At 54.4% G+C, this 18,570-nt stretch overlaps 2 protein-coding genes across 3 annotated transcripts; one reads left to right on the top strand and one right to left on the bottom strand.

The window, feature by feature from the left end:
- Window positions 1–6,750: 6,750 nt before the first annotated feature.
- Window positions 6,751–12,539, top strand: NRROS (negative regulator of reactive oxygen species). Of its 2 annotated transcripts, none has more exons than XM_048313938.1 (4): window positions 6,751–6,970; window positions 9,297–9,407; window positions 9,866–9,989; window positions 10,224–12,539. In XM_048313938.1, the coding sequence occupies exons 3-4, from the start codon at window positions 9,882–9,884 to the stop codon at window positions 12,180–12,182; spliced, it is 2,067 nt and encodes a 688-aa protein (XP_048169895.1). In that variant the 5' UTR covers window positions 6,751–6,970; window positions 9,297–9,407; window positions 9,866–9,881; the 3' UTR covers window positions 12,183–12,539. The 2 variants fall into 2 exon arrangements, with proteins under 2 accessions (XP_048169895.1, XP_048169894.1); XM_048313937.1 differs by lacking the exon at window positions 6,751–6,970 and adding an exon at window positions 8,115–8,592.
- A 3,239-nt stretch (window positions 12,540–15,778) lies between these two features.
- CEP19 (centrosomal protein 19) lies at window positions 15,779–18,563 on the bottom strand. The gene is made up of 3 exons (XM_048313942.1): window positions 18,460–18,563; window positions 16,957–17,145; window positions 15,779–16,672 (listed from the first exon to the last, which is right to left on the bottom strand). Exons 1-3 carry the CDS (start codon window positions 18,551–18,553, stop codon window positions 16,311–16,313), a joined length of 645 nt encoding a protein of 214 aa, XP_048169899.1. The 5' UTR covers window positions 18,554–18,563; the 3' UTR covers window positions 15,779–16,310.
- Between the last annotated feature and the right edge of the window lie 7 nt (window positions 18,564–18,570).

The raw sequence follows: 18,570 nt of genomic DNA, 5'->3' as shown, positions 1-18,570 counted from the left end.
TGGCTTGCCAAGAGAGCAAAGTTGGTTTTTTTTTAACCTGAGGTACCTCAGGGTCAGCTGAGCAGTGTTTGGGATATTTTTCCTACCCTGACAAGGGATTTAAGGACTTTGGTCAGGGGGAACATCAAGTGTTCACAGCCCCCAGTACAGAAATCAGTCTTGGCTTCAGAATCTTACAGGATTTTGGGATAAGTGAGCATTTTATCTGTCATTTTAATAAAATTCAGAACTCCTTGTGGTTTGAGTGTGCTGTGAAATCTGTTGGGAGCTGAACACTCGGTCCTCTGTCCCTGTCATATCTCTGAGGAGGTGAGGAGCTCGATATGGTCACTAGTTTGGGGGCAGAGGCTGTTCTTGGCCTCAGTGGTGCCTTGTGCTGGCCCTAAGCCAGTTGTGGACTCCTCAGGTGCTGCTGACAAACAGATGAATCAAGATGGGGTGGGAAACTCCCTCCTGGAAAATGCTTTTATCCCAGTTGAAAGGCTGCAGCAAGTGTACATTTTTGGGAGGCTTGTGTGCACCTTCTCCTGGCAAAGGCCACTCGGTCCCATCCCTCCTGGCCACGTTTCAGGTGACAAACCCAGGCAGGAGCAGATGGCCCTGGAGCTGTGGCTGTGCTCTTCCCTGCCTGCCTCGGAATCTGACAGCGAGACATCCAGCTTTTCTCCCTGCTTATTTCTGATCTACATTTCTAAATTCCCTGTGCACACGGGTGTGTTTCCAGATGGCTGCCTCTATGTTTTTTCCTCTTCCATTTTCACTGGGTTTGATGACAGCAGCGATGAGTTAAAATAACACTGGGCCTGATCACAGTCTGATTGTGCAAAACTGGTTTTCTTAAAGTATTTGAGAGGTGAGCGGCCCTCAGTCATTCCTTAAGCTATGTATTTCCATGTGGGTATTTCAGTTTTGGCATGTTATAAACAGCTCTTAGATGTGTAAGTGAAATTTTTTTTCACTTACACGCAGTGAAATCTGCAGACAGAAAACAGCATTATTGAAATTGCACTAGGATCCTTTCTGCATTTACAAAGCAGGTTTTCAGGGGGTTGGCAGTGGCCGTGTTGGACTCTGTAAGTGACAGTGGCCCACCTTGTGCTAGAGTGTGACTGAAAGAAAAAACGAATGAAGCACTGAATGAACACACAAAGCTTTTCCTGCAGTGCTGCTGGACCTACTAATTAATCCCTTAAGCAGGTGTTTTTCCTACTGCTGGATGATGCTGGGTGACTTCTGAAGGAACTCTCCCATCTCCCCACGAGAGGGCAAAGCTGGGGGAGCCTTAACTTGTGCTCAAACAAGTGCTGAGTACAATAAATGTTTTTAATGTGGAACCTTCTCCCTTAACAATTACTTCCCGTTCTTTTCAAAAACCAAACCAAACTAAAAACCCTCAACAGAAGTGGATGATGGACATAGCATTTTTTAAAGTTTGTTCCTTCATTTGAACCCAGCGTCCTGAAATAGGCTGAGCAAATACTTGCATTTCAGAAAATGATTTTTAGTGACACCAAGCTGAGCCAAAGCTCCAAGATCACCTTAAAGGATTGAAAGGGATTTGAGAGGCTCAAACAAACTGTCAGGGTTGCTGTTCAAGGTCCACTTTTTCCCAGACTTGCTTTTCTTCCCCTCAGGTGTTCATGATAAGGAAATAGTGATATCAGCAAAAGATGATTTTTAAAAAATCAAAGTCATTGAAAAGGGATTTTGAAATAAAACTCACTCTATGTTACAAGTGTTGTTCATTCTTCTGCAATTTTACCAAGTCAGGAATTGAATGGATTTTGCCTTCATGCCTGCACTGGCAGGTGTGGTGTGAGCTACCTGCAGTGGTTTCATGTCTGCTTGATTTATTTTGTCTTTTTAATCCTGAGCTTCCCTTGCTTAGGAGAACTCAGCCATATCCCATCACGTTTAAATAGCAATCTAAGAGAGCAAACTCTGCCAGCTCCAATATGTAGCTTTATAAAGTGCTGGACAAACCTGCCAGTAAGGAAATGGCTGTTGGCCAAAATGCTTTTTTATCGTATTCAAATATTGCAAGGGTTAACATTTTTCACGGAATCCCAGATTGGTTTGGTCTGGAAAGGACTCATCCAGTTCCACCTCCTGTCCTGAGCAGGGATACCTTCCACTAGACCAGGCTGTACAGCCTTTGCCAGTTCCAAATCACCTTTTGGGTCTCTTTGATGGCTTTCTGTTTGTTTCTCTGTGCTCAGGTGACAGAGGCCACTTTCCTCATGCCAGATCCCATCTGACATGGGGCACCTGAGCCCTTCTGCAGGGTCTTGTGCAAGAGCAGAGCTGGAGGGTGGGATCTTGCTTTGGAAGCAGCCAAAAGATTTTATCTCAGCTTCAGCATAAGATTGTATCTATTCCTGGAAAAATAATGAACGTGAGCAGAACTGGATCAGAGTTGGAACATTAGTGGGACTCAGGAGAGTGTGCAGGATGGAAACCAGGTGGTTTTACGTGCCCACCTCACACCATGGTGCTGCACAGCTCTGGGACGTGCCTCTTTCCTGGCAGCGTGAGCTGCTCTTCCCGGCAGGAACGAGGAGAGCAGGAGGGGAGATCTGAGTATTGATCTGTGTGTGTGGCTGAACCTCCCCCTGCTGCACTCCTGTGCTGATTCAGGTCCCAGGCTGAGAGGTGGAACTGCTTTGAGCCTCTCCCAGGTGTAGCTGCAGGGATGGCATTTTGGATAGAGCAATGATGTCACCTGTGTTACAATGATGTCACGTGGTAGAGTTTGTTTTCAAAACCCACAGAAACATATCCTGGCAGTTCTCCTGTTTTCTTACCGAAGACCAAGGGATGTGTCCTAAGTGCAAGAGTGTGCTCCAACTCCAAACCCCAAAACCCACAGACAGGTTTTGTCCCTTGTCCCTCAGGTAGCGTGCTAGAAAGCAGGGATGCTGAGCCCCATGGCTGAAAATCTGGGAGAAGACGACTTTGTAGTGTGAATTTGCTTCCAGGAGATCTGCCTGCCAGCCCAGGCTGTGGCACAGGGATGTTGGCCCTTCTGGCCAGAGAGGAAGATGGGTGGGACATGCTGAGCTCTGCAAGGAGTTGAGAGAGTTTCACTTCCCTTGGTGCTCATGACAGAATTACTCACTCCTCTGAAGCAGAACAGCAGCAGGGAGGGAGTTTGTGGGGCTGCAGATGGGAGCAGGTTTTTTTGTCACAATTTGCATTCCTAAATGATGTCACAGCGGTGACTTGTCCAGATCTTCTCCTTCTGGTGACTCACAGCCTCCAGCCTTGAGAGTTTTAGGCTAAAAACTGACAGAGAGGAGGTTTAGATTTGATATTAGGACAAAATTCTTCCCTCCTGGCACAGGGTGCCCAGAGAAGCTGCCCCATCCCTGGAAGTGTCCAAGGCCAGGTTGGACGGGGCTTGGAGCACCCTGGACTGGCAAAAGGTGTCCCTGGCCACGGCAGGGGGTAGAATGAGATGGCCTTTAATGTCCCTTCCAACCCAAACCATTCCATGATTCTATGATAAAAAACGTTGGTTAATGTGCTGGAGTAGATGGGTCAGGGGGGTTTATTGCTTTCAATGGTTTATTTTATTGTACAGTACAAAAAAGGTCAATTTATCCACACTTTTGGCAATCCTATGGGAAAAGTTCGGGCAGCTCCTTCAGGTCTAACTGCAACCAAAGTCCAAACTCGATGAAAGCAACCTGGTTGTGGGGCTTCCCAGCCCTTGAGGAGATCTAGGAGGAAAACCATGGAATCCCAGGATGGTTTGGGTTGGAAGGGACATTAAAGCCCATCTTGTTTCACCCCCTGCCAAGGGCAGCGACACCTTCCACTATCCCAGGCTGGTCCAAGCCCCATCCAGCCTGGCCTTGGACACTTCCAGGGATGGGGCAGCCACAACCACTCTTGGCAAAAGATCAGAGGCATTTTCTGGCTTTGGGCACTGGCTTCTCCTGCAGAGGCCGTTCTCTAGAGCATCTCGGCTGTCTGGGATCATAAGGGAGGGGATGCACTTGGCTTCCAGTTGCTCAGAAATACCAGGTGCTCCAGCACCCGACACGTCCAGGCTCTGCTGTGGAGACCGTGTGATCCGGATGCTGTCCCGCTCTCCCGGGAGCAGATTCGCCTCAGCCTCGTGGTGGTGGATCCCGAGGAGCCCTCAAATGCCAGCCTGGGAACGGCGGGTGTGTGACAGCTGCGAGCGGTGCCGGAGCCCGGCCGCAGGGCGGGAGCAGGGGGGAAATGAGATCCCTCCGGCAGCTTTCCCTCTCCAGCCGCTTCCTCCTCATTTACAGGCCGAGGAGGAAGAGCCGTGACCGCGGGTGGAGCTGCCCGGGCTGGAGCTCCCTGCGGGAAGGGAACCGGGTGGAGCCTCACCCGCAGCTTGGGATCTGGGAAGGGGCTGTGGCCGAGCCACTGACCAGCTCCCCTCTTCCCTTCCTGCCCTGTGCTCGCGGGAACATGGGTTTGCTTCCCACTAAAACCTTTCTTCTGAGTCCCATAGAGGAAATGGGCACCTTTTGGGGACTGAGGGGTCACAGGTGGGATCCTCTATGAAGTTCCTGCTTTGGGGCTCCTGACTGGTGTTTAAGTTTTTGATCAAATGTCTTCCAAGCCCAAAGACATAATTTTCTCAATTGTTTTTGCTGCAGTTCAGCTGGATCCCTGTAGGCTTGTTGCATGTTGTCAGTCTGGGGGTTATTGTCTCCCCCCTCCTCCCCGATCTCCCACAGCCCCAACTCCTCTGGTGTCGGCAGCCAGCACGATGCTGCAAGGGTGGGTGAGCAAGCCCAGGGCTCTGCTCAGAACAGCCCAGAACTAATCCTGGCTTCAAAGAAGTCTTCTTTGAACCCTGCTATCCATCAGAAAACCTGTCAAGAGCTAGGAGATTCCTGACAACTGGGAATATATAGAAATTCTTGGCTGTGATGGAGGTGAGGCCCTGGCACAGGGTGCCCAGAGCAGCTGTGGCTGCCCCTGGATCCCTGGCAGTGTCCAAGGCCAGGCTGGACAGGGCTTGGAGCATCCTGGGCTAGTGGGAGGTGTCCCTGCCCATGGCAGGGGGTGGAATGGGATGAGCTTTAATGTCCCTTCCAACCCAAACCATTCCTGTGATTCTGTGGAATGGGGGAGAAAGGCTGAGCTTGGCTGTGGCTAAATGTGTAATTGTGGAGAAGGAGGAGCCAGGAGTGTGGGCAGCTGCTGGAGTGGGGGAGTCGTCCCAGAGGAGGGTGCTGGGCCTCCAGGGGCTCCCAGACACACAAGTCACTGCAAAACCAGAGCCTGGAGCTTTAGTGACTGATGCAAGAGCTGGCACGTGCCTTTCCTTGGCCCCAGGAGCAGCAGCAGGGAGGTGGTTTGGCCGCAGCTTGGTTGAAAAGATGGTTTTGAGGCTGACTATAAATCCTTGGTTTTTGTCCCTTGGTTTCCCCTGCAGGAGGTGCCCCGGGGGGAGCTGTGCTTCCTGCAGAGCTGCAGTCCTGCTGCTGTGAGCCCACGCTCCTGGACAGCAAGGCACCCTCCTGGGATGGGCCTCATCCCCAGCTACCCCCTGGGGTTAAACTGCGTGGATTGCCATTGGGAAATTCCGCCAGATGAAACTCCAGAGCTCAAGTTTAAACTTCAGGCATCGAGCTGTCCATTTTAGCTTTTCCCTTTTGCCCATAGAACAAATTCCGTTTTCTTTTTTGTGTTCAGAGTTCCTCTTAAATTAAAGGCAACTACTGCTGCTGGCAGCTCCTGAGATACAGGAGACCTCAAGCTTCCCTTGTTTTATCTAGAGCAGGTGGTGTGATAAAACAAAACAAAACAAAACATAATAAAATAAAATAAAATAATGGTGCTTTGCACCATCATCCCTTGCAGAACCACTTGTTTAATTCTGGCCGGTTCTCCATCTCAGTGGGAGTCAAAGAAGCCCATGGAGAAACATTTCTGTTTCCCTTTTTCCCCACTCACCAGGTCCTGCTGCTGTGTGAACCGTGAGTGACCCTTCTGGTGCTTCCACTCGGGAATAAATCACATTTCCTGCAGGAAAACACATGTTCAGTAATGAGGTTGCTGTTTCCCCTTTCCCAAAGGTCCTGTGCCTGGTGCATTCCAGGAGAAACTGGGAGCCTGCCCTCTTGTCACAACTTTGCTCTTGGGTTGTGTTTGACAATTTGAAGGTTGTTAAGGGAAAAAGAAGGTTTGGAGGAAGAGGAGGTGGGAGGAACGGAAGAAGCTCGCTGAATGTAAAACCATAAGGGGATTCCCAGTCCTCTCCTACAGCTGCAGGAATTGCAGCTGCACGTAGACCCATCTACTCCAAGCAGCTGAATCTCCTTCAGTTTAACCCACCTGTGCCACTGAGCTGCACCGGAGCTTCCTGAAGAGCTGATCAGAGCAGCAGCTCTTGGCATCTCAATCCCTGTTGCTTCCCTGCGCTGATCTTAAAAAATAAATTACTCCCTCTCAAAGCACACATCAAATCCTTACCGAGAGGGCTGGTTGGGGGTTCGAGGGGAGGAAAAGGAGGGGACCAAGCAGCAGCTTCAGGACGTTTTCAGAACCATCCGGCTGCAGGATGTGGGGAAAGTGTGAAGAGCAGCAGCAGCTCTGCTGCCGATGCCCCAGCGCGGAGCCGCGGGCTCAGCCCGAGAGCGGAGCTGCTTTCCAGGGACCCCGGGGTGGGGGAAACCTGCGTGGGCTGGGCAGGGGCTCTGCCAGCCCATGGTGCTGCTGGGGAGGGAGCGGGGTTACACTGGCGTGGCTTTGGGGATGGGCTGGGGGCAAAGCAGGGAATGAAGCAGGTTGTTTCCTCTCCCAGCTCCTGCTGGGCTGCAGGAGGAAGCTGGTTTGACCCTCAGGGCATCACCTCGATGGTGGCACCACAAGAAGGAATCTCATCAGAAGGTCTCCCAGGAGCCTCCTGATCCAGAGAGCGGAGCTGAGGATGCCCAAGTTTTGCAGCTCTGCCAGCTACCGTGTCTCCAAGCACCAGGTGAGGGGTTTGACTGTGGGCTCGTGGCAGGGCTTGGGATGAGGAGTTGGTGGTCATCAGCTGAGCTCAGCCTTTCGTGTGCCCTTGAGCAATGCTCATGGGAATTTTGCCCTGCTGTGAGCTTCTGCCACTCCTGTTCGCTTCTCTCTTCTCCTTCTTGATTTTTATACGTCAAACTTCCTTGAAAATGGAGGAAATGAAACCACAGGGCTTTTTTGTGAGTGACATGGGAGAGGTCAGCCTCCTCCCAGAGAAGAAATGAAATTTAGGGGGAAGGCAAGAAAATCATCTCCCTGGCCATTTGTGCTGGTTTCGGGAGTTTGGGGGCCACGTGGTCTGGCAGGGAGGGGGGACCCTGGCTGGGGTGTCCCTTGGAGGGGGTCTTGGTGTGCTGCAGTGACACAGTTCACTCCCGACTCTGCAAATATCCCACTGGCACCATGGAACATGTGGCATGTGGAGCATGGACCTGCTGATCCCAGACAGGGTCCTGCTGCAGGGCTGGTGCCTTTCTCCACAGCTTTGAACCCTTTCCCAGCTAGGTAGATCTGGGCAAAAGTTTTCCTCCTCAGAGGCTGGATTTGCTGGGGACTTGGGGGTGCATGAGACCTGGGGTGTGGAGATGGAGAGCAGGGGTAGATGGGGGTGAGGAGGAAGGAGATGTCCCTCTTCATATTGCCTTGGAAATGTGGATCTTTGTTTCCTGGCAGCTGCAGGAAAAGCCATTTCCGCTGACTTTCACACAGGGACTGGCACTCAGGAGGTCCCTGTATCCGGGTGGTTCTGACTTGTGCCCTGGGTGCTGGGCTTGCTAAAGTTCTGAGCAGCCCCAGGACACCCAAAGATCTGGGGGCAGAGGGATAAGAGCATTCTGAATCTCACTTAGACAATGTGAGGGACAGGCACTGGCATCCCAAAGTTGTTGGGGACTCAGCACCTGGGACATATCCAGCCTTGGCTTGGGATGCAACAGGACATAACACAGAGCACCTTCTTCCCTCATGGGACGCGTGTCCCCGGACTCCTGTCGAACCCCTGAGCTGGGCGCTGGAGGCAAGAGGGGTCTGGAGGGACACAATGGGAATAGGTGCCGTGCAGAGGTGTCATTTCTCCACCCCGCAGGATCGGTGGCATGGCTGTGCAGGACAGCACCACTCCCAGCCGCCATCTCTGTGGCCTGAAACCCTGAGGAAGGCTTCTGCTGCTGGAGCTGTGCAGAGGAGTGGCCGTGCAAGGCTTGTCCCCGGTGCTGGCTCGTCCCCAGGAGCGGCGTGACCCCGGTGGGGCTGGTTCCCCCTCTACCCTCGCTGCCTGCTGGGCCCCGCGGTTCCTCCTTGCCGGGGAGCCGTGTGCGGGTGCATGAGCCAGGCCGGGAGTGCTGAGATCAGTAAGCGAGAGCCGGGCCGCGCTCGCTGCCTCCATGTGACTGCAGTTTCCGTTGGCTCCTTCCGCAAAGGCTAAATTGGTGCTCGGCGAGAGGGCGGTGGGACACGGCCCCGGCGGGTGGCACACGGACCCCGCGGGTGGCACACGGACCCCGCGGGTCACCCCCACCCCTGGCCCCGGCAGCCCCCTGAGCGCAGCTGAGGGGCCGCAGGATGGACCGTGCCGAAGCCCACGCGGTGAGTGACTCTCCCCGACACCTGTGCCGGGGGAAAACACCACGGGGGTTCCCTGTGCCAGTCTGGGGATCTGTGGTGGCTGTGCATCACTAATGCCCACGCTCGCAGAGCCGTGGCTGCGTGGGGCCGTGCCGGGGCTGGTGTGAAGTGTGGGGAGCACCCCGGGAGCTCCCAGAGCAGCTCTTGGATGTGGGCTCGGGTGTAGCGCTGCGGGTGAGGGTTTCCTGCTGGGGGCTGCTGCCTCCTCTCCTGGCTGGGCAGGTGCTATCCCAGCAGCTCCAGGGAGCACTGGGAGGATGGAGGAGCTTCTGGTGTTGGAAGAAGCCAAGAAAGGCTGAGCTGGGTGAAGGAATGTGGGATTCTCTGCAGAGGGGTTCAGGAGCCAGAACCAAAACTGTTGTTCTTTGGGTGCAGTGAGGACACAGCAGGGTCCCTCTCCTGCCACCGTGCCTGGGTATGAGGTGCTGCTGGACTCCAAGGACTTGAGACAGCCAAAGGTGCTGTGTGTCAGCTGCAGCCTGGGGAAGGGGGATCCATCCTCTCCATCCCCCCCAGAGTAATAAATCGTGCTTTGATAAGTCACCAGCTCAATGCTTCGGCTGTCCCAAAGAAGGAGACAGCCTGGGACATGCCCTGCTCCCTCTGTGCTGCAAGGCTCTGGCTACCTGGGCTGCCCAAAATAACCCTGTTTCTCCTTCACGCAGTGGCAGTTGTGAAAGTGCCGCGTGCCAAACACTCGCCGAGCCCTCGCTGCTCATTTGCCTGCGTCTCAGCTTTTCCCCAGATGCAAATGCCGTCAGCTCCGGTCCCACCAGGTCAGTAATGGGGCAGCTCCTGCTGGAGAGCCTCTGCTTCCCTGGGAGGGCCCCCAGCAGGGATGGGCACTGGGGGGACTTGGTGGGGGGTGGGTTGGTGTCCCCTGGGGGAGTGTTTGGTGCCAAGAGGGGGCACAGGAGCCCTGCTGGGGGGACGCCCTGCTCGAAGGATGCAGCTCAATGGCCTTCACGAGCAGCTGTGCAGCACCGACGGTGCCTTCCCCCTGTGTGCTGCCCCAGGTGGGACTGAGCTGCCACCCCCGTCCCTGCTCCTCCCCTGCCCTCCAGGCTCAAACTGGGGGAGCCCCACGAGAGCTTCTGCTGGGGTGGGTGGGCTCGGTGCCAAAGCTCTGTGCCCTTTCTCTATGGACAGCTCATGGTGGCCCAGGTCACCTGGGCCTTTTGGGGTGAACAGTTTGCAGCTTCTGACCTCCTCACCTCTGCCTCCCTCTCCACAGGAGTGCCGCCACTGAGATGGAGGCCCCGCTCCCTGGTCTCTCCCTGCTTCTTCTCCTCCTGGCAGTGGGATGGGGAAGCAGGATGGATGCAGCCTGGGCACCATCTCCTGGGAGCTGTGAGCTCGTAAGTCCTCTCTTGTGAACCCTCACCCCTCTGAGTGCTTGGTCCTGCCTGGCAAAGCCCAGGCAACTCAGCATCTCCAGACCTTCTCCATCCCAGCTACTGGCTTGGAGTGGACTGGTGTGCCAAGGCCATAACCAAAGAGCCACCTCCTCCCCCCTTACTCTGCTCTCCAGACTTCTCTCTCTTCATCTCCTGCCTCCCCTGGTGGTGTTACACATTCTCCTCTTCCTTCAGGTGCACAGCATCATGGACTGCACTGGGAGATGGCTGAGTTCCATCCCAGGAAACCTTCGAGGCGATACTGAGGAGCTGTTTCTTGATGACAACACTATCCAGGTCCTGGGCAATGTCTCTCTGCTCCTGTACCCTCAGCTCTGGCTTCTCAGCTTGACCAGGAACCGGCTGGAGCTCATTGAGCCCGGTGCCTTCCTCAGCAGCCAAGGCCTGCAGGTGCTCTCCTTGACAGACAACCTGCTCTTCACCAACTACTCGCTGACAGCAGCCGCTCTTTCTACTCTGCCCGCCTTGAGGACACTGGATCTGGCTGGAAACCAGCTCACCGAGGACATGGTGTCGGTTTTACTCTCCAACCTCTCTTCCTTGGAGTCCCTGTCTGTGGCCAGGAACATCATCATGAGGCTGGACTCGTCCATCTTCACAAACCTGACACAGCTGCTGGAGCTGAACCTGGAGAAGAACTACATCTTCGAGATTGACAATGCTTTTGAAGGGCTGCAGAGGCTGCAGAAGCTCAACATAGCTTACAACTACCTCCCATGTCTGGTGGGGTTCGGCCTGACCCAGCTCAGGGTACTCAACATCAGCAACAACATCATTGAGTGGTTCCTGACCCTGGAAAGTGATGACCTCTTTGAGCTGGAGGTGCTGGACCTGTCCCACAACCGCCTCCTGTTCTTCCCTGTGCTGCCTCGGCAGAGCAAGCTGCACTCCTTGCTGCTGCAGGACAACAGGATGAGCTTCTACCAGCGCCTCCCCAACGGCACCTCCCTGGCCAACGTCACCGTGCAGTTCCTCATCATCGATGGCAACTCCACCAACATCACGACGGTCAGGCTCTGGGATGACCTCTGCCACAGCAACCTCTCCTCCTTGCACCTCCTGGACATGAGCCAGAACCAGGTCTGGGGCCTGCCAGATGATTTCCTGGCCCAGATGCCGTCCCTGACCCACCTGAAGCTCAACCAGAACTGCATGGAGGCATTTCACCTGTCAGAGGAGGACCCCTTGGCCATGCTGACAGAGCTGGACCTCAGCCAGAACCAGCTGGTAGAGCTGGGGGTGAAGGTGGGCACTGGGGACATCCTGCCCAACCTGCAGCTCTTCAACCTCAGCACCAACAGGCTGCAGGCGCTTCCTCCCGGGATTTTCACCCGCACCAGGAAGATCACTACCCTGGACCTCAGCCACAACCGGGTTGCCCTCTGTCCCCAGCCAGGTGAGGCTGAGAGTCCCCCCTGCGTGGACATCAGGGGTGTGGAGACCTTGACCCATCTCTCCTTGGCCGGCTGTGGTCTGCAGGGGCTGGGCGGCCGCCCCTTCCAGGGGACATCGCTGATGCATCTGGACCTCTCTGACAACCGCCAGGCGCTGTCTGGGGACCGGGCGTGGCTGCAGGACCTCGTTCTGACACTGCAGGTGCTCTCTCTGAGGAACACCAGCCTCTCTTCCACCACCATGGACTTCTCTGCCCTGAACAACCTCGTGTGCTTGGACCTTTCAGGGAATTCCTTGGCTGCGTTCCCCAGCTCGCTGGGCACCCTGAGGCTGCGGAGCCTGGACCTGCGGGACAACTGCCTCCCGGCGCTGCCGCCGGACGTGGCGCAGGTGCCTCTGGGGAGGAGCCTGCGGGAGCTCTACCTCAGCCGAAACCCCTACAACTGCTGCACGCTGGGCTGGTGGGACGCCCTGCAGCAGGCGGAGGGCCTGCACGTCCCTGACGGGCGGGAGGTGACCTGCAGCCACGGCTCCCGCGCGCTGAGCCCCGGCGCGCTGCCCGAGCCTGTCCTGCAGAGCTGCCGCTGGCAGACGGCCGACCTGGCGCTGCTCTACCTGGTGTTGGCTCTGCCCACCTGCCTGACGCTCCTGGTGGCCTTCGTTGTCATCTTCCTCATGCTCAAGGAGAAGCTGCTGAAAATGGTGAAAACCCGGTGTGGGGTGTCCAGCCCTTACTGATGGCTGAGGAGGAGGAAGGGCTCGGGAACGGTCAATACGAGTGAGTGGTCAGGAGTACAGGTGGTAACCCCTCCGAGGTGGTCAAGATGGAAAACTGATGGTGCAGGACAGGAGGTGCTGGGAGAGCTGCCATTCCTGCCCTAATGGCACCCAAAGGGTGTGGGTCGTGTCTGGTGATGGAGCGCTGGGAATCCCCAAGGAACGTGTCTTCAGCAGAAACCTTCAGCTGGTGTTGGTGAGAGCTGAGTGGACACAACACCAAACATTCCTTGGCTAAAAGGACAGGTTGCCCAGAAAATCTGTAGCTGCCCCATTTGTGGAAGTGTTCAAGGCCAGGTTGGAGTGGGCTTGGAGCAATCTGGTCTAGAGGAAGGTGTCCCTGCCCATGCCAAGGGTTGTAACCAGATGGGTTTTTAAGGTCCCTTCCAACCCAGACCATTCTGGGATTCTGTGACTGTTTTCTCCAGCGCTGCTTTTTCCCCCCTTCAGGCAGTTCCCTTTATTTATTCCCATCTGTAGCCAACTAAAAATGTCCTCCACATCTGCAACCAGCCTCCACAAAGTGCCCCAGGCTGGAGCAAACATCACCTGGGCACTGTGGAGAAGGGTCTCTGTAGCCACAGCTTTCCACACTGCTCTTGCCGGCACTGCCAAACTTGCAGGCAGCCCTGGCCGTGCACCATGTGCATATGCTGATAAGACAGGTGTTGTCAGCAGGGCTGAAAGACACATTTTGGGGTGTTGTTTCTTCACTAAGTCACAGTCTGGGTTAGAAAAGTCCATTAAAAACAGCCCAAGTTGCAACAAAGTGAAACATTGATTGAGAAGTAGGAGAGTAAATTATATCCCTCGGTGATATTTTATCATGGATTTGTATTCCTCCAGTGACTGCTGGATTAAACATACAAAGGAAACAAGAGAAATCCTTCCTCCTTGTTGTGCAAGCTCTGCTCCCAGGGCAGTCACTCCAGCAGTGCCCGGGAGTTTCCTCCACCCAGCTCTGCTCACAGCACGCTCTGGCTCTCTCAGAGCAGCAGGCACTACCTGGGGAAGTGTTCCTCGGGGGTCACTGAGGGGAAAGGAGAAGTGATGGTGGTTTGTGCTAACTCTGAAGCCCTGCTGAGAACTGGAGTGGCTTTATTCCTGTGGCACTGCTGGGATTTTTCTAGTGAAACACATTTAACGGGAACGGGGCACAGGGAAGTGTGCAGCAGAGCTGGAGGGGGAATTCTGGGGGCTTGTCCTTGCCAGGATGTGGGCGGGCTCAGCCGGTGCTGATGACTCAAGCCCAGTGGAGTTGTCCTGGGAGGTGATGGAGGGAGATGTCCGAGGCTGATGTGGGACTGGGAGGATGCTGGGGATGGTGCAGGCAGGGGGAGCCAAGGCTGGCAGCAGGGCAAACCCCTCCCAGGCACAGGGGTGGGACTGGGCTCATGGGGGAGCCTGGTGTGGCTGGTGGCTGTGCAAGGCTGGGAAATGGTGTGGGTCAGACCCTGCTAGGCCAGCTGGCAGCTCCACTGGGGCTGAGTGCAGTAAAGGCCCTGGAAACCCAGATGTCAGATCTGGCTCAGAAACAGCCACTTTCTGCCCCAATTTTAGACTGAAAGAGCCAAAACCAAACCAGGCCCCAACTGGGGAATCCCTCAGCCTCTTTCAGCCCTTCTTTTGCCCGTAAGCTGCACCCTGGGGGACACCAGTGACCTATAAATACATCCCTGCTCTGTCCCCTGGCTGCATCCCGGCGTCTCCCTGCGAGCTCCCCTCTCCCTGGTGCTGGGCTTGGAGGGGGATGTGTGTCCTTCCCCACCACCACAGCCAATGCTGCTGCTGCTCCATCCAGCGTGGGGTGCAGGGTGCAGCCATGGGAGAACACACAGGGAGGAACCCAGGCACCTGGCACTGCCCAGGGCATGGATTAAAAGGGGGTGTTCTTAACTGTATGGAGCTGATGGGGATACTCAGCATTCCCTCATCATGGGGCCTGGAAAGCCACGGCTCGCCTGGAGCTGTGATGTGCATGGGATGGCGGGACAACAAGAGGAGATTCTGCTTTCTGAGTGGTGGGTGTCCTTACAAAGCTGCTCTCACCATCTTTGCAAGGCCATGGTGATCAGGGAAGGTCCTTGATGACTGGAGAACCCAAGGGTCCCACCCAGCTTCAGTAATGGCCAAAAGGCCATCCCAGAGAGCAACAGGGCATCACCTCCATGTTGGGAAAACCATGGAATGAATGTTCATTGTTTGGAGCACAATTCTAGAAAAAGAGGGTGGCTGGAAGAAGTCAGCATGGACTGCTGAGGCTAAGTCATGCCTGCCCAACCTGCTTTCCTCTCAGGATGAAATGGATGGATCTGTAGGCAGGGGGAGAGTGGTGGATTCCATCTGCCTCAGCAAGGCTTTGGACACAGTGTCCCACAACGTTCTTCACCCAAGTGCAGGTGTCTCGGTCTGGATGGGTGGGCAGCCAGGCAGGTCAGGATCAGTGGGAGTGAAGTGCAGAGCACTGTGGTTACTAGGATGTGCTCTATCAGGCGGCTGCTGAGGGGACTGTTTTGGGATCTGTCCCATTTCATGTCTTTATGCATGATCTAAAGGTGGCTGTGAAGTGCCTTCCTGTCAAGTTCACAGAGGATCCCAAACTGGGAAGACCAGTAGGGCTCCATGCTGAAGCTCTGGGGTGGGCTGGAGGAACAGGCCAGCAGGAACCTCATGATCCAGGCACCCACTTGGCCTCCCATAGCCCTCACTGGAGAGGAGGCCTTGCCCAGGGCTGGGCACAGGCCACATGCTCTGAGAAGCTGGGGGCAGGCTGGCAGTGGAGGAGAGGTTCCCAGGGGCCCTCTCCCTCCTGAGTGGGAGATCCTTCTGTGTTGTTATGTTGCAATTGTTGAGGCAAGGCCTGTGCCAGACCCCTGCACACCCTTTCCGGTCCTGGGAGAGCTGAGTCAGCCTTCACATTTTTTAAATTTTGGCAAGTGAGGCCTCAGCTTCCATTTCTCTCTTGACTGGAGACCTCCTTGACCAAGCATGAGCTCCCTCATCCTCCCTAGCGATGGCAAAGCACTGTGGTTTAACTGGCACTTGTTCTATGTTTTTCACAGCAGAGACTCTAGTTTTGGGGTGGAGGAGGAGAGCTCTTCCAGCTGCTCCTCTTAAGTTATGTCAGGCAGCAATTTGTTGAGGCCCCTCAATTTGGGATGAAGACCCATCTCATCCACAGCCTTCACAGCTGCCTGGGTTCAGAAAGCCAAAACCCAGGAAGCTTTTGGAGTTGTAAAATTTCCCCAAGAATCCTAATCTTAGTCCTCCAGTTCTTACAGGAGAGCAGGACTGATCTAGTACAGACCAGCCAAGGTAGACAGCTGGATTAAAACCTTCAGTGGGGTGAGTTTGTCTTACTCTAGAACCACCTCCAGACTTTGACCACTTCTACCCCTTTGGTTTTTTTGGATTCTTTAAGCACATTCTCCCAGAACTGAGCACTTATGAGGAAGCATCATCCAGGAGTGTAAGGATCCAACCATCCCATTGCAGCAGTTTGAAATCACTGTGTTTTCAAATGCACTTTCAAGACTAATTGATTTTCAAGATAGTCCTTTTCTTACATGTAAGGATTTATTTTTGGGTAAGCTAAAACTTACACGGAGTGTAAGCATTTCTTACTGGAGATTTAAACATTTCTAGGGAAATGTGAGAGTAATATTCTCAATGCAGAGTTGATTTATCCAGAATGACTGACACATATTTAACTTCCCAGCAGGCAACAATAATCACCCTATTTGTACAGTACAGCTTTAACAGTGTCTTCAGGACATGAATATTTAATGCTTCATTTTCAGCCAAAGCTGACTGAAATGTAAAAAAATTGAAAGATTAAATAATTTAAAATTCTTTTACGTAGGAAAAGACTAAAACCACCCAACAATTCCAGCTGCCCAGTTTCCATTTAATCAAGTCTGGGTTCTTAAACAAAGCTCACTTAAGCCTGGGATTGGTGTGGCCCCTCACATTGTCCTGAGCCAACATGCATCAGTTCTGTGGGACAGAACGTGTATGATGACACTGTTCACTCTGCTGGATGCTGAGATTTGTCTCTGAACTGCCCATCCAGGACATCTTTGTCTGGAATCAGATTTCTTCATCTGACTCAATGTCCCAGCCACAGGACTCCAGCTGCTCATCCTGTGGGAACTCCACCTCAACGTTGTAAACGAAGTCGGGGTCATCCTTCTTCTTCCTGTTCTTTTCGAAGAGCTCATCCATGATGCTCTTCCTTTTGGCTAGTTCCTTGTCATCCAGTTTGTTCATATCCTCCTCTGGGTCAATGGTCTCTTCCTGCTGAAACTTTTGCAAGCTCTCAGCCAGGCTCTGTCCTTTCAAATGACCTCTCAGCAAACTGTAGAGCTTCTGGAGCTGACGCAGCGAGACCCCTTCCAGGTAGGCCTTGTGCCGAGGGTTGTTCTTCAGCTCCTCGGCAGCCCTGCTGCAGTCTGGGGAGAGCCAACACGGGCACCTGCAGCTGCAACAAACCCCTTCCCACAGACACATCTTCTCCCAAACCCTCCCCAGGGGTCTCTCCAAACCGTCCAGGCTCAGAGAGCCATTGCTCAGGTTGAGATGTTGCCTTGGCCTCCTTGGGAAGACAACATTACCCCAAAACAGCCTCTCCCTGCACGCTGCTAGGAGGGTACTCAGTGATTCCTAACAATGCTGTTACCAATGAGTTCCTCTCCATGGGTCTGGGGGGGACAAGACAGGAATGAATGCACCTCACCTGAGAACTTGGAGAAATTCCTGATGGGCATGATGCGCTGGCGAGTCTTATCCTGGCTGTTATCTTTGTAGATGAGGATGATGGATGGGGGCTGGAAGCAGACCCCACACTTCTGAGCGCTGAAAGTCATTGTGGTGCCAGCTGTGGCTCCATCAGAGTCCTTAACAATGGCAACGCTCTCTGGAAGACCTGGAGAAAGGAAAACAAGTGGGAGAGTCTCTCAGTGCTGGTCTATTTATCAGGAGTAGGGTTCAGCAAAATCACAGACTCCCAGAGTGGTTTGGGTCAGAATGGATCTTAAAGCCCATGGAAATGAATTATGAAATTAAATTAGAGGGGAGTTAAAAATCCAAAGCTGCTGCACATCCTGTTTCCCAGCTCAGTGGACAGCACTGAGGGCAGGTGTTACTTTTATTCTGGTTTTAAACAAAGTGAAAGTATGTCAAACATGAAGGTGATCTCCAACTGCCCTACAGACTGCAGTACAGCAAAGCAACATATTTTACCCAAAAAAAATCAGTGTACTTCTCCAAATCAAGAAAAACCACATTAACGTTCAAAAGATCATTTGAGGCAGAATTGGAAACACTTCCTCCTTTGTAAAAAATCACATAGAAAGACTTCAAACTCGCAGTAACGTCCTTAATAGTGAAAATTTCCAAGGCCAGGTTGCACGGGGCTTGGAGGAATGTGGTGTAGTGGAAAGTGTCCCTGCTCATGGCAGGGGTTAGAACGAGAAGAGCTTTAAGGTCCCTCCAACCCAAACCATTCCAGGCTTCTACGAAGACGAGAAACAGAAACGCGAGCAGCTCTTTGGATCTACGGGAAAGAGCGTTTGGATCTCCTGGTGAGCCGGGCTGAGCCCTTCGCTGCCGGCGTGGCGGGCGGCTGCCAGCGGTTCTGCAGCACAGCCCGGGGGTTTTATGGCCGTGCCAGCGCCCGGTGCCCTTCAGAGCCGGGAGGCGCGGCCGAGGCCCGAACTCTGAGCACGAAGAGCAGCGGGGCAGCGCCGGGTTGGTCCCTCCTGCCCTTCCCAGAATCCCAGGATGGGCCAGGCTGGAAGGGACCACAGGCGGGCACCTGGTGCCACCTCCCTGCTCCAGCAGGGCCATCCCAGAGCACACGGCACAGACTGGAATATCTCCAGTGAGGGAGACTCCACAGCCTCTCTGGGATCTGTTCAGGGCCCGGGCACTGCCCAGGAAAGTTCTTCCTCATGTCCAGGTGGAACTTCCTGGGATCAGTCCCTGCCCGGTGCTCTGGTGCCATTGCTGGGTCCCCGGGGCAGAGCCCGGGCCCTGCCCGGAGCCCTCCCTGCAGCCAGGGCCACCCAGGGCTGAGGGCCCCTCTCAGCTGGGGCTCCTCTCGAGGCTGAGCAGCCCCGGCTCCCTCAGCCTGTGCTGGACACGGAGATGCTCCAGGCCCTTCCTCATCTCCGCAGCCTCTGCGGGCCCCGCTCCAGCAGCTCCATATCCCTCTTGTACTCTCGCCCTGTCCCCTCACCTCGGGCAGCGCAGAAAACCACTTCTTCCCCTTTTTCCTCCTCCTCCTCCTGCTCCTCCCTCGGGCCGGCCCCGCCTCCCTGGGCGGTTGCCATGGCTACAGCGCCGCCGC

This window comes from Corvus hawaiiensis, chromosome 10 (assembly GCF_020740725.1).
Source record: "Corvus hawaiiensis isolate bCorHaw1 chromosome 10, bCorHaw1.pri.cur, whole genome shotgun sequence".
NCBI lineage: Eukaryota > Metazoa > Chordata > Aves > Passeriformes > Corvidae > Corvus > Corvus hawaiiensis.
Note: the sequence above shows the minus strand (reverse complement) of the source record. Positions and strands in the feature narration are given on the sequence as shown.

Excerpts from the sequence above, each read along its gene's own strand:
- NRROS (XM_048313938.1), top strand. The coding sequence starts at position 9,882 with ATGGAGGCCCCGCTCCCTGGTCTCTCCCTGCTTCTTCTCCTCCTGGCA. Across the intron at positions 9,990-10,223 it reads CTCCTGGGAGCTGTGAGCTC|GTGCACAGCATCATGGACTG; the intron begins GTAAGTCCTCTC and ends CTCTTCCTTCAG.
- CEP19 (XM_048313942.1), bottom strand. The coding sequence starts at position 18,553 with ATGGCAACCGCCCAGGGAGGCGGGGCCGGCCCGAGGGAGGAGCAGGAG. Across the intron at positions 17,146-18,459 it reads GGTTTTCTGCGCTGCCCGAG|GTCTTCCAGAGAGCGTTGCC; the intron begins GTGAGGGGACAG and ends TCCTTTCTCCAG. Across the intron at positions 16,673-16,956 it reads GAATTTCTCCAAGTTCTCAG|ACTGCAGCAGGGCTGCCGAG; the intron begins GTGAGGTGCATT and ends GGCTCTCCCCAG.